This window comes from Ascaphus truei, chromosome 2, assembly GCF_040206685.1.
Source record: "Ascaphus truei isolate aAscTru1 chromosome 2, aAscTru1.hap1, whole genome shotgun sequence".
NCBI lineage: Eukaryota > Metazoa > Chordata > Amphibia > Anura > Ascaphidae > Ascaphus > Ascaphus truei.
This window is the reverse complement of record NC_134484.1, coordinates 237,454,773-237,468,700: the sequence shown is the minus strand read 5'-3', so window position 1 is coordinate 237,468,700 and position 13,928 is coordinate 237,454,773. Positions and strand designations below refer to the sequence as shown.

At 38.3% G+C, this 13,928-nt stretch overlaps 1 protein-coding gene across 4 annotated transcripts in view; it reads right to left on the bottom strand.

The window, feature by feature from the left end:
- The window catches only part of ELP2 (elongator acetyltransferase complex subunit 2), an 83,360-nt gene that overhangs the window by 23,274 nt on the left and 46,158 nt on the right, over nucleotides 1-13,928 (bottom strand). For all 4 annotated transcript variants that reach the window (XR_012799155.1, XR_012799156.1, XM_075585986.1 and 1 more), the window contains exons 13-14: nucleotides 8,844-9,032; nucleotides 1,406-1,475 (exon numbers count right to left, since the gene is read on the bottom strand). Coding sequence is in view for 2 of the 4 variants with exons in the window: in XM_075585986.1 (XP_075442101.1) it covers nucleotides 1,406-1,475; nucleotides 8,844-9,032 (259 nt within the window). In the remaining 2 variants the exon portion in view is untranslated. The remainder of the gene's footprint in view (nucleotides 1-1,405; nucleotides 1,476-8,843; nucleotides 9,033-13,928) is intronic.

The following is a 13,928-nucleotide window of genomic DNA, read 5'->3' as shown; positions in this document are numbered from 1 at the left end:
CTCTCCAGCAATTTTTCCAGTAGTGCTCCATCTCTCCCTGCTGAACCTGTCTACTACCCTGGAGAACCGGCAGCACACACCTATGAAGAACCCACTGAAGACCCATCTGCAAAAAGTGAGTGAATTTACTCAAGCTAACACCACAGGAATCCTTTTCAATGTCACAGACCAGACACAAGCAAGTGTGAGTATTCATCATCATTAAGGTGTTACTCTTCTGGTTTATTGAACAAATGGATGTGATGTGTACAGTATAGATGGTCCATTATAGTGTGGGATATCTATGGGAATGGATTGAATTCTTTATTATACTGCCACAACCAATATTGGTCAGGTCTATGTTAGAGCACCATACAGCTTTGTTTTGCTCTTGTATGTGAATATAAAACATCTGTATTCCATTTTCCAGACTTTTAGAGCAAGTTTTTTTAAATATATAAATGTTTCTCGGTTAGGCCCCTATTCAATATTGTGAGAAGTGGAGTAATGCCCAGTTGATACTTTTAATAAAATTCAAGTGAACGAAAGTTGTTGCATCGTCATCTGTGCATTACCCCACTGCTCACAATATTGAGTAGGGTGGATTAATAATTATTTAAGCGTATGATGCAGTCATCCACACACTGTATATTCATATGATGTATTTTCACTTGTCCATTAGCCAATTCTGTCAGCACTGTCTATACAGTTGGAGCATCATACATAAATAAAATACTAATTCCCCTTGGTAGCTTCTAAAGTACATTCTTCAGGTCATGCTTCACCTTGTTGCTTGATGTAAAAATACTGCTCTAGAAATAAACAATGTATATTATCTAATATACAGAAGGTGAACAGTACACCAGATAACATTACGGTTTAATTCATGGCAATGTTCTCATTGAAGATATTTAACAACTATGGTGATTAAAAACAAAAAACAGACGAACATTGCAAATTGTGAATCACTCCACTGTAGATGCAAAAATGCAAATATATATATTGAAACCAATTTGTTTTGGTTAGCTAGTTCCGCTGCTTTAATAGAAGCCACTTTAATGAGATAAATAACAATGCCAGTAGATGTAGAATACATTAATAATGTGCCATTAATTGATTTATACTGTTCTGCTAATATTACTTCATTGAAAATGTACCACTGCTATCCACAGGCAAAACTCATAATGCTAATGACACCGAAGATGAAGAAAAAGAATTGCTCTAACAATGCACAAGAGGGTTGAACTCCATCATTGTTACTGTGTGCCATTATAGCTACGAGCTTCACAATTGCATCCTGTCCTTTAAATTGTCTCCATCTGGGAATACAAATAAAACCTAGTCTGCAGGCTCGCTTATTGTCATGAAGAGATTGGCTTCCAACGTAACATGCACTTTCCCCCCCAGAGGAGAACCTCAATCTTACCCTGAAAGACTGCTTTATTTGACAAACCCAAAGCCGGCACGGTAGCACCTTCTGGAAGTAAGATGTCTTTCTGCAAATATTAAAGAGATCGGAAATCAATAACATGCAAAAAACATTTCACTCCACAAAGAATGGTTAAACAAGCAATGGTTGTTTATTTCACAAGAAAAGTTGTATGGAAAACGAGGTGCCATTATATTTTACAGGCCCAACAGCACCTGGAATGAATACATATTGTAAGCAACATAACGGGAAAATGATTATATTCTGTGGACAAGAAAGTGAAAGGTGGCATGTTATTGAAAAGTTTGGCTGCATATCCCATTTTTTAAATTTAAAGAACTTCTGTAGCCGCCTACCCCCCCCCCCCCCAAAAAAAACCATGCTATAAATTCACATACAATTCTAAGAGGCCAGCTAACAGATTAAAAACATATATATTTATAAAACACAAATAAATAAAAAATACAAAGCATCGGTCTAAAAGCTGCTGCTCTACACTGTACTTTATTTTTTTCCCCTGTGAACGTTTCTCAATAACTGAAAACCAAGACAGGTGTAAGGTCCAAAATGTGATTAGAACAGAGAAAAATATGTACCGAGGCGCTTATGGGGTGCGCTTGGCTCAATACACCCTTATCCCGCTGAACACTAGGTAAAACCTCTAGGGGTACAGGATATGGCCCTAATCCAACCACCGGGCAAATGAGCCTTGGAAAAAGTATAAATATACGTAATAAAATCAATTAAAACACAGTTGATCAAAAATAGAAGCGCAAGAATGAAAACAAAACTGATAAATATACTCAATGATACAAAAAAGACAAATAAATAGATATAAAACCACTGATAGCTATAACCCTTTGGAATGCAGACCATTAGCCAGTACAGATATAGTCCCAATAGTCCTAAAGGTATATAATCCTCATGTGTCTGTAGGAACATTAAGTAGTTGTGCTGTTCAACAAGTAGATGGTGCTACCCCACAAGAGAGAATACCACTCCTCTCAGGATAGAGAAAACCCTTCACTTTCTTTTTTCCCAAAATGTGATTAATAGGGACTTTCCAGCAGCATATTTGCAATGTGAAGTTCTTGGATATATTTAAATGCTTAAAGAAAATCCCAGAATTGCTTCAAGGAAATACTGATGCTCCAAATTGTGTGCTAGTAATACTAATAGTCCAGAATGAATAAACTGCATGATAAATTTGTAAAGCAAACTTCCGTTCAGAGTCCCATTGTAATATGAATATAGTAAGTAAGTAATCACCCCACTTGACCGAGTACCGTAGCGTCACACGGGTAGGGGCTGAAGTGTGGTAGGGAGGCCGTGTGGCAACAATACCGCCGCGTCCCCTGAGAAGGAACCATAAACGGCTAAGTATGCCGCCACCCTCCGCCACTGCCTCACTAATCCCGGCGCCACACAGGATCAAGATGACCTCACAGCAGAGGTAAGTACGGGGGATAAATGAAGGAGCAAATACACTCACTTTCTTGACACGACGGGTCTCTGGTCCGCGCTCAGCGTTCGGCGTTCACCATCCAGCGATGACGTCAGGATCTCTGAACCGGAAGTGACGTGTAGCGTGCTCCAAGCCAGGGAAATCCAACAAAAATAGAACAGAAGGGCGGTGCACTGCTGCCGTCAGGGTTAGAAGAAGGCGATATCCACACACAATATAAATAAATAAAAGGTTGTTTTATTGAGTGCATATACACTGAAAATAGTGCTACAGAGCGAACTCTGACGCGTTTCGTCCCTGCCTGGGACTTTGTCAAAGAGTATCCGGTACCATACATGATGATGTATATATAGTGAACCCAAACAGCCCATTGGTCCAACTTAATTGGTGATCAGCTTACAACACCAGGTGATTGCATAAACCATTAATTAAATGTTCAGGGAACACATAGCCCTTAATAATTAATGGAGTTCACATACAAGTTATCATCATGAACGTGCAGATGTATTAACAAGACACCAAGAGACACAAAATACATTTAAAAACCAATACTTGTGTAATAAAATAGACATAGTATATATATTACAAGTACCAGTGACTAAGTAGCACAACCAAGCAACATACATATATATAAAGAGCCTTGTGAAGCTCTAATAAAATCACAGTTAGAACTTTTAATACCTCAATTTACTGTTAACATACATGGTATAAAATAATATATCTAAATCATACATAAACAATGTGAATAGATGAGAGGACCTACTATCAAATGTAAATGGATTCATATATATAATTGATTTAAGGGTATGTGATATATGATAACTATGATATCCTAATTAATAATACATATATATATATATATATATATATATATATATATATCACCGAACTATATGTAACATATATCCTAACCATATACTCAAAACATTGCTACATGTGAGGGCAACCATCGTATCAATAGCTTTATGAATTGCCATACAAGTCATGTGGTTTATCGCTTACAGTGTGGTTGTAAGATGTCTTACATTGGACGCACAATTAGACCTGTAAGAATAAGGATACAAGAACACGTTAGACACATTCTGAAAAAAGATATGTTGCATCCTGTTTCAAGGCATTTTTCATTGTGTAGCTTAGGTGATATTTCTAATTTTTCTTTCTCTGCTTTGGAACATGTGAAGATCCACCCTAGAGGTGGAGATAGATTAAACAAACTTAATACAAGAGAAATGTATTGGATTCATGTTATAAACACATTACATCCGATGGGGATCAACACTGAGTGGGAGTTAAAACACTTTTTAGTTTGATTATGAGTTTTTATTATTATTAATATTTACTTTAGGATGGTTACATTTATCTTCACATTTAGTATTAGGTTATATTAATTATATATACCTTTATTAGTCACTTTTGGTAGTTTATGAGTACAGGCATACCCCGGTTTAAGGACACTCACTTTAAGTACACTCGCGAGTAAGTACATCTCGCCCAATAGGCAAATGGCAGCTCACGCATGCGCCTGCCAGCACGTCCCGAACAGCAATACTGTCTCCCTACCTGTACCGAAGCTGTGCGCAAGCGGGGAGACTATAGAGCCTGTTACACATGCGTAATTGACATCAGTTATGCACGTATATGACGATTGCAGTACAGTACATGCATCGATAAATGGGGAAAAGGTAGTGCTTCACTTTAAGTACATTTTCACTTTACATACATGCTCCGGTCCCATTGCGTACGTTAATGCGGGGTATGCCTGTATATGGTTAGGATATATGTTACATATAGTTCGTTTATATATATATATATATATATATATATATATAAAATTCATTAGGATATCATAGTTATCATATATCACATACCCTTAAATCAATTATATATATGAATCCATTTACATTTGATAGTAGGTCCTCTCATCTATACACATTGTTTATGTATGATTTAGATATATTATTTTATACCATGTATGTTAACAGTAAATTGAGGTATTAAAAGTTCTAACTGTGATTTTATTAGAGCTTCACAAGGCTCTTTATATATATGTATGTTGCTTGGTTGTGCTACTTAGTCACTGGTACTTGTAATATATATACTATGTCTATTTTATTACACAAGTATTGGTTTTTAAGTGTATTTTGTGTCTCTTAGTGTCTTGTTAATACATCTGCACATTCATGATGATAACTTGTATGTGAACTCCATTAATTATTAAGGGCTATGTGTTCCCTGAACATTTAATTAATGGTTTATGCAATCACCTGGTGTTGTAAGCTGATCACCAATTAAGTTGGACCAATGGGCTGTTTGGGTTCACTATATACATCATCATGTATGGTACCGGATACTCTTTGACAAAGTCCCAGGCAGGGACGAAATGTAGAGTTCGCTCTGTAGCACTATTTTCAGTGTATATGCACTCAATAAAACAACCTTTTATTTATTTATATTGCGTGTGGATATCGCCTTCTTCTAACCCTGACGGCAGCAGTGCACCGCCCTTCTGTTATATTTTTGTTATATTTAAATTCTTGACTGCAAAAGCCAGTCACATGGCACCACATTGTTTCATCACAGTAGTCCGTATTTTGGTGCAATACAATTTTCTGTCACACAGGGTTGTTTTGTCTTAGAAAGTCTAAACGTGAGACTAGGGTGATATATGTCACTTGGTAGCCTGTTTGGATTGCTTCACTGCATATTGCAGGTCCTATCTATTCAATTAACTTTGGATCAGTCTATTCTCCACATTCACTGGAAACAAAATCTCAACATGTGTTAGAAGATGCACTTAATCTAAATGAATGAAAACAATTTGGGCAAGCAAATGAAGCAGATGTGACTTGAAGATCAGAGCAGCCATACATATGTAACCCTCCTAGCTCCTAGGGAGTTTACATCAGGTGTCTGTTTACATGGCAGTGATCAGCCTTTGTTACCTTGTCAGGCTGCTGAGTTTGTGCAGGCTGTGTGTTGAAGATGCAATGAAGGGCGCCAGGCACTGGATTCACACAAACAAGAGCTTTATTTACAGTCGTAGATAAGTGCTCAGTCGCATCATACACTTTACAATGTGTACAGTTTTTGTTCTCTCCACTGTTTGTACTGTTTATTTTATCTTCCCTAGCTACCCCAATCTCGACCCGAGGTGGTGAGATTTTATTCATCCTGTGTTACCTAATGATCCATTCCCTTTATTGTGTCTGTGGCATCCGGTCCCTGTGGGGCCTCTTCTGAGCCTTGTGCTATCTTCTTTCGAGCTGTCCTCATTCCTATTCCAGTCTTGAGTACCGAATAATCTTTCGTGGTCTTCTGGGTGTAAGGATTCTGTCCGATTCGTGCCGGGTTTTGCTGCAGTTCGGGTTTTCCAGGTTGCTTGCCCTTTTTGCTCAGTTCGGCCATTTTGTTTACTGGCAGCCTGCTATATAAGGCTGCAGTTCCTAGTGGGAGTCGCCGAGCAAAGTTCTAAGTTTTGCAGCTCCTGTTGGTCTTCGCTGTCACGCCTTTCCGTTTTGCAGTGTGGATTACCTTGTTGACCCCGGACCGTGACCCTGACCGTGCTGCTTTCTGACCTTTTGCCTGTCGCTTGGACTCTGCACCACTGCCGTCAGCCCTGACCTCCTGCCTGCTTACCGACTGCAGATACTCTAACAGGACTCTGTCCCTGGGCTCTAAGTCGGTTATTCTGCATCCCTACCTCAGCCCTGCAGGTCCGCTTCCTGATTCGAGACGAGGACTATCACATTGGGTGTGCGCATTAGCTACAGACCATCTGGTTGGGCTGGGCTGACCCTGCAATGCCTCTAAATCATAATTTGGGGAGCTCCGATTAGGCATAGGGCTTCATCCATATATAATAGGAGAGTAGGGACAGGCCATTTCTATGGGCACTATCCTCAACTCAAAACCAAGAAAGGCAATCCCTGCCCTATTCTAGGATCGTCTATACACTAACTTATATACATTATAGAAACTGAGGCCCATCCACAGTGAACTCCTGCAGGAACCCAAGTTCCAGAGAGAGAGAGAGAGAGAGAGAGAGAGAGAGAGAGAGAGAGAGAGAGAGAGAGATAGATCTATATCTATATAGATCTATATATCTATCTATATCCTCCTGTGATGTCACCGGGCAGAACTAGGCGAGGTTTATCCTCTAGGGCCATAGTAATCCCAAGGGGAGTTACACATATATGAAGCTTGAAGGTTATATTTTTACAAAGTGACTTAACAGTTTAGAGCTAATTTCCTATTTCAATGGATTACAGAAGAGATTCAACCACCAATTGGGGCTTTAATAAAATCTCACATTTGTCTAGGGTATTTTTTTTTTGCAAAATGTTCAATAGTTATAGGCACTATGAGGATTATATGAAAATCCTGTAATTAGCTATTGGGCTGGAAAATAGGCACGGAAATTTGTGAAGTGTGCTACAACCCTTATCCATTTTATTACTGAAGAACATTGCTTTGCGGACCCTTCAGCAGTACAGAGGTTCAATAATCCCTTATGCTTGTCATAAGAAAGAAAAACAGCTGTCAACACTGATTTGTAATGTAGAGGAGAGATATTCAGACATATCCAGGAGAACATTACTTACAGGAACAAAAAAAACAAAAATAATGCCAGCAAATGCATTAGTTCTCTTAGAAGCAAGTTAATTTTAAGAACATGAACACATGACCATCCTGATCTTCTGTTGCTCCTAATGATTACAAATATATTACCAAATTAGGCAGTATGGTACATATCAACCACTTAATTTAATGTTCCAAAAGCCACAACACCGACCAACATATCCTTGTAACATTATTTGTAATGGCCTCCAGAAATTACGCTACACCTTGGTCTCATATCTTAACAGAAAGTGTCAAAACGTTCCTCAGGGCCAAACCAGCCTTTGGGAATAACCAATGCATTTGAATAGGATATTTATTGGTAATTTAAAAATCCTGGCCTGGATCAGTTCCCCAAAGTGAGGTTTAAGTGCCACTGCTTTAACTTGTCAGTTTATCTCAGAAAAATACCTTTTGCAGTTTGACGCATAAGGAGGAGCCGTTTGCAGAACACCTATAGTATTTATTATTCTCATGTTTGTTGAGTAAAGTAAATCAGAACATTTATTAATTTTTTTATTGTAAAAAGACTTTTCTCCCTGCACCCAATGTTACTTCCGTTTCCTTTGAAATACTTCCAATCCTAAACAACTGTGACTATTCTGTTTTGTCCTTCATGGACATTCAAAAATCCCTAAAATTACTACTAAATAGGAGAGGATGTATGTCTTCTTGATCTTTGATCTAATTTCTATTTTAACTGACTCATTACAACTTCTCCAAAGGCCACCTGCCAAATGTGCTTGTTCCTGCAATGTGTTGAACAGCATACGTCAAGCAATGCATTTTCTTAGACGGGATCTTAAAAACGTATTTGCCGATTGCATACGCTATTGCGTTCCAACTGTACTGGCACGTGTTTACCAATCCATCAGTTAATGGCTATATTGTATTTGCTGAGAAAGATAAAAAGGTTATGCTTTGTGAACAAGGCTGTATTATCACGTGAACGTGATGCCACATTTTATTGAGAATTACTGTTTTTTTTTTTTTTTTTAAATTTGGTACCTTTTATCATAAGGTTTGGCAGTTTTTCATATACTTATGCTGTAAAGTCTCCTAATCATGTAGAGCCCAAAGATAACAGGTAGCCATTACATATATAGCATTTTAGAGGTAAGTGTCATACACTTTACATGCACGGCTTATCTCTATCTTTCTCATTAACTATGTATCATTCTTCATGTTCCAATATCTCATTACAGATGAGATGGATGTGGACAGTTCTCAACAGTCATAGGAATCACAATCACAGTTTGAAAATATATTAGAATTAATAATATATATTGCCTTGTTGTGCCAAGACAAAGAAAGGTTGTTTTTATATTCCCGGAACATCCTTTTAGTACTCACACTTGAAAGCAGCTTCTCCATAGATATGCCAGAAATGTTACTGAAGTTCTCAATAAAATTTCTCGGGGCAGCAAACACTCTGAGAACTTTTTCATCTGCTCCGGACACATACTGAAATCTACCAATCATGGCAAGACACTGCATGTCATAACCGTGTATTTGAGGTCTTGCAATTTCATGCCACGTCACCTAAGTACAAATAAAGAACATTTCACTGGAACAAGCTTCAAGAAATTATGAAGATTACAGTAATCACAGCAGGAAAACAGAGACCAAATAAAGTAGACATTTAATGGGATATATATATTCGTTCATACATAAGAGACAAAAAATACAACAATCTTAATGCAGCTTATCCTCCTTTCAATGCTCAACACACTTTCCTTATTGCAACAAGTGAGATATCCTCGTACTCAATCAAATTTGAACACATTGTTAAATCCCAAAGGACATTACGCCCTTCCCATTCTACTCGACCTCTAGTATCCTTTAATACGGTTTGATGATAGTAGTGTTAACATGAGTCCATATAAACACACACAAGGTACGTTAGAAACATATATAACATCTATGCTGTTATTGTTCTTACTTTAGTATGGCCCCCTGGTTTAGCTGATCATGTCTTTCATTAGAACAATGAAATGCAGATGGGAGAGCAGAAACCCAAAGACAAAATAGACAGTGAAGTTACAATAAAAAACACAGGACAGTGTTTAAAGAATGAACTTATAAAAACTGGTGACAATCTTAATATTGATTAAGAGGGTTGTTAATATGACTGAAATTACCTAGTAATGAATATTAATGAATCAAGGGTATAAAGGCGATTGTAATAGTTATTCATCCTGCTGTTATCCTGTGCTTTTAGTACAGAAATAAAAGTTTTAAACTGAGAAAAATCCTTCTGTGGTCCTCTAATTGCCGAGCCTTTAGATAAACTGCTTTGGATTTCTCTTCTCCTGGATTAACCCCTAGGATCCCGAGTGTGTCGGCACTCAGATTTGCAATTGATCGACTAGTGCCAAAAGGCCAGTATTCATCGCCGACACTGTTGACCGTCCAACTTCTTCACACACTCCACTCCCTTAGAGGTTGGAGATAAAGTCGCCTCTTTGCATTCTTCCTACCGCTCCAATCATTCCTCTCTGATATCTATTGCTAAATTCCTCTGTTGCTATACCTCATGCTTGGTTTTGGGATCTCTTTCAATCTTCAAATGTCTCGCTACACCCATATTTGCCCTCTATGCTCTGCTCAGGCTGAACACACACACACACACACACACACACACACACACACACACACACACACACACACACACACTTTAGCTCTCCTCACCTCCGCGGCAGGCAGCCGGTAAGGGCACAGCCATTTTGTTTGTGTGCTCGCATGCGCAGAAAAGGTTAGCGCATGCAAAGGTTCCAGCAGCCCCAGGGCCAGCACAACACATGACACGGTACAGCCAATGGGGCTGCTAGAATCTGCTGAGGGGAGATTGGAACTTTGGCTTGAAGTTTGAGCTGACAGTTAGGAGAGCGGCAGTTGGAGCTGGAACAAGGAAGGAGTAAGTTATATGTGCAGATGTCAGTGTCAATGCACTAGGCCAGATACCCCCTATTATGCCCCAGCTGCCACATAGTTTATGGCTGCAGAGGGACTTGACCCTCAGATAGGGACCCTTCCCTGCTTAGCAATATTAGTGTTAGGGACACAGGGAGACGTCGCACAATGGCTGCGGCCTGTGGTCCAGGACACAGATGGCCCTACATTAATAAAGACATAGTTTACGGTGGTACAATTCATGAGGAACCAACCCAACGTAGAGGCGAAGGCTTCGCAGTATCGGCATCGGATCCGTGGATCCCAGCATCGTGGCATCAACGCGCCCGGGTGTGGCATCACCCGGCAGGTACCAAACGCATCAGTGCACCAACTCAAACACTATAGTGGGGCAGCGCTGTCACACACCTTGGGTGGGGGAGCTGAGCATTGGAGGGTACGGCCGTGTGTGGCGTGGTTGGTTGTATATGTATATCCTAGGTTATTTATGTTCAGTAAAACTGTTATCTTTCATAAGTGTGTGTTTTATCGTATGTGAGTCCTGTAGCGGGGTTACTCGACATCATAGAATCCTGTACAGGTGGAGGCGCTACCGACCGAACATAGACTCAGATACTGTATACCCCAGGTTCCCAGAAGCGGAGACTCAGATCTCCTGTGCACCACACAATATACACACACCGTAGCCACACATCTCTCAGGGGGTGTGGAAAGTCTGAGATAGAGATATATATATATACACATACACACACTGGTCATGGTCAATTACAGTATAAAATGAAGTGAAATCACACGTGACTAAATAAAAATGATTAGTCCAAACTATATTATCTAATACATTTTAAATGTGTGTAGTGTCTTTTAAATAGGACCTGAGTTTTTTGACCGATTTTTGCAACAACAAAAAAAAAAAATAACCAATAAATGCTGAAAGATTGGAAGTGATAGAATGTACGCCAGAAATGATAGGTCTGCCTGGGGGATTTAAGGGGTCTTTATGCAATTTAGGTAAATAATAAAAAATTGGCAATGTTGGTTTTTTAATGAAAATAAATTCAAATTCTTCCTTACTCACAAAATGTTTTTTTTAAGCCAATGGTTAAAATGTTTTCCAATTCATACAGGTAATCTTCTGTAGAATTGTGTAATAATCTGACATACAGGTGCGCCGATGAGTATTCTAAAACTTGCCTTGGAAAATCTGGGGCTATAACCAACAAGATACAGGTACATGCTGGGTACATGCTGCAAACATTTCAGTGACATTTCTGCAGAGACTAATGGCCCATCAGATTAACACAGCAGTGGTCCCTGGCAGTCCCATTCAGTTTGAATTGGTCTGCCCCGCTGTTAATCCGATGGGCCATTAGTCTGTCTGCAGAAATGTCAGGGAAATGTTGCAGCATGTACCCAGCATGTACCCAGCATGTACCCGAGTCTTGTTGGTGATTGCCCCAGATGTGTTTTAAAATACTCGTCGGCACTACAGTATGTATTATCATTTAACAGTCTAAGGATCCAGGATCACTACACCTCCTCCCTTATCTGCTGATTTGATAATTAATTGAAAAATGATAATTCTATAGTTAATAGCATCATATTGTTTTTTATTTAAGTTTTGCAGAATATATTTATTTTGTTTGGATAATTTGTCCAAGTCATCTTATACACGTTTCTCAAAGAGATCAAGGCACCCATCCTTCAAATTTGGATAAAACTGTGATTTTTTCCTAAATGGAGTGTGGCGAGTGTCACTAGTAATAGTGGGAGCTGTAGAGTTAACATCCACAGGATTATGCAATTTTTGTTTTATGAAATATTTTTTCAAGGAGAAATTTCGAACACATTTTCCCATGTCAATATAAGTGTTAAATGCACTCATTTTATTTGATGGGGCAAAGGGAGACCTTTATTTAAAACTTGTATCTGTTCATTAGTTAATGTTTTTTTACTCATGTTAAAGATCCCTTCTTGTTTAGTGACTATATTGTTATCTTTCTTGATTGTTATTTTTTGTCCCCCTCTACTTCCTCATTTTGCGAGTCTTCTCTCTTCCTCCCTAGTGACTCGTGTTCTCCTTCTCCTTTGGGATCTTTTGGTAACCTCTACAAAAGAAGAACACTCCAATGGTGTACATTTATTTAATGTGTTAAATCTAGACCATTCATTACGTTCTGGTGATTTGTCATGTTTAACTCTCTATTTGAAAATTACTCTTTATGTTTGTCTTTATTTCCATGTGATTGTGCATCTCTTACCATATTTATTTGTATGTTGATTTTTTAAATCTTTAGACTTACCCCTATAAGTTTGTTTTTTTAGCATTGGGGTTAACATAATGAGTATTACCTCTATGTTCTTGACGGACAAAGGGTTCATTTCTGTATGGATCATTGTCTATTTTAGACGGTCTTTGAGTAGACTGAGCTCTGTCTTTCCAATTTCTATAACATTTGTTATGGTAGTCCTCTGTCTCTCCTAATTTTTTTCAATTTAACCTGCATTACATACGTTTCTATATTTTTAATCTTAGATTTGAGAATTTTTTCAATTTTTTTTGTATTCCTCATTGGAAGATTTATGTTCCATTTTTGTCTGTAAATTTTTAATTTCAACTTCAATTTTGGCCAATGATTGTTTCCTTTGAAAAATCAAAAAAGTTTGATTAATTCAAACGTATAATTATCTAATTGTTCATTCCATTCATTAATGAATGTCTCATCAATAGGATCTATATTAGGTGTTTTGTATAACCTCATTCCCCTAGGGATTCATTTAACAGCAATATATTTTTCTGAAGCAGCAATATCCCAAAAATCTTTAGTAAGGATTTTTTCGAGTGCAAAAAAATTGCCTGAGAGGTTATCTATTTCAACTAAGGTGTTATCAATGATATTATCTTCATCAAAGATGTTAGAAAGATTTAAGCCCCTCAATGCTCTCATGTTAAAGATGCTAGACTGATATTCTTCCATGATGGTAAACTGTTAGATTTATAAATGCTGCAACCTACTGTGTGTAACAAGTATAGTATATATTAGAAATTATATAATCTATTAATTTTATCTATTTGATTTTGTATTAAATTGTTTATTTTTTCTTTTATATTATATAATTATGGGTTCTTAATCTCTTATTGTCTGCACCTGTCACCTGTATTGGGCTGCTGTAGATTGTGACCAATCATGGAAGAGTTTTGCCTATTTAAGACCCCCATACAGGTGTGACTAATATCCCTTGACAAAGTCTCTTAAGACGAAACGCGTAGGGCTACGGTAGTCTTGTAACCTATCTTATTTGCCTACTTCAACTGCATGCCTTATTCAAGGCAATTGGGATTAGTATTTTCTTTCCTCTGGCTGATCTGACCTACTGGGATCTCCCGGGTGTGAGTGGCACCAGCCATACGTCATCGCCGAACTATCACGAGACTTGGCAAGTATGGAGAAGATCCACAGCACAAGTGCCGAATTGCAAACACCGTCTTCCGTGAGAGTGAGTGAGAGTGAGAGATTTCAAATGGAA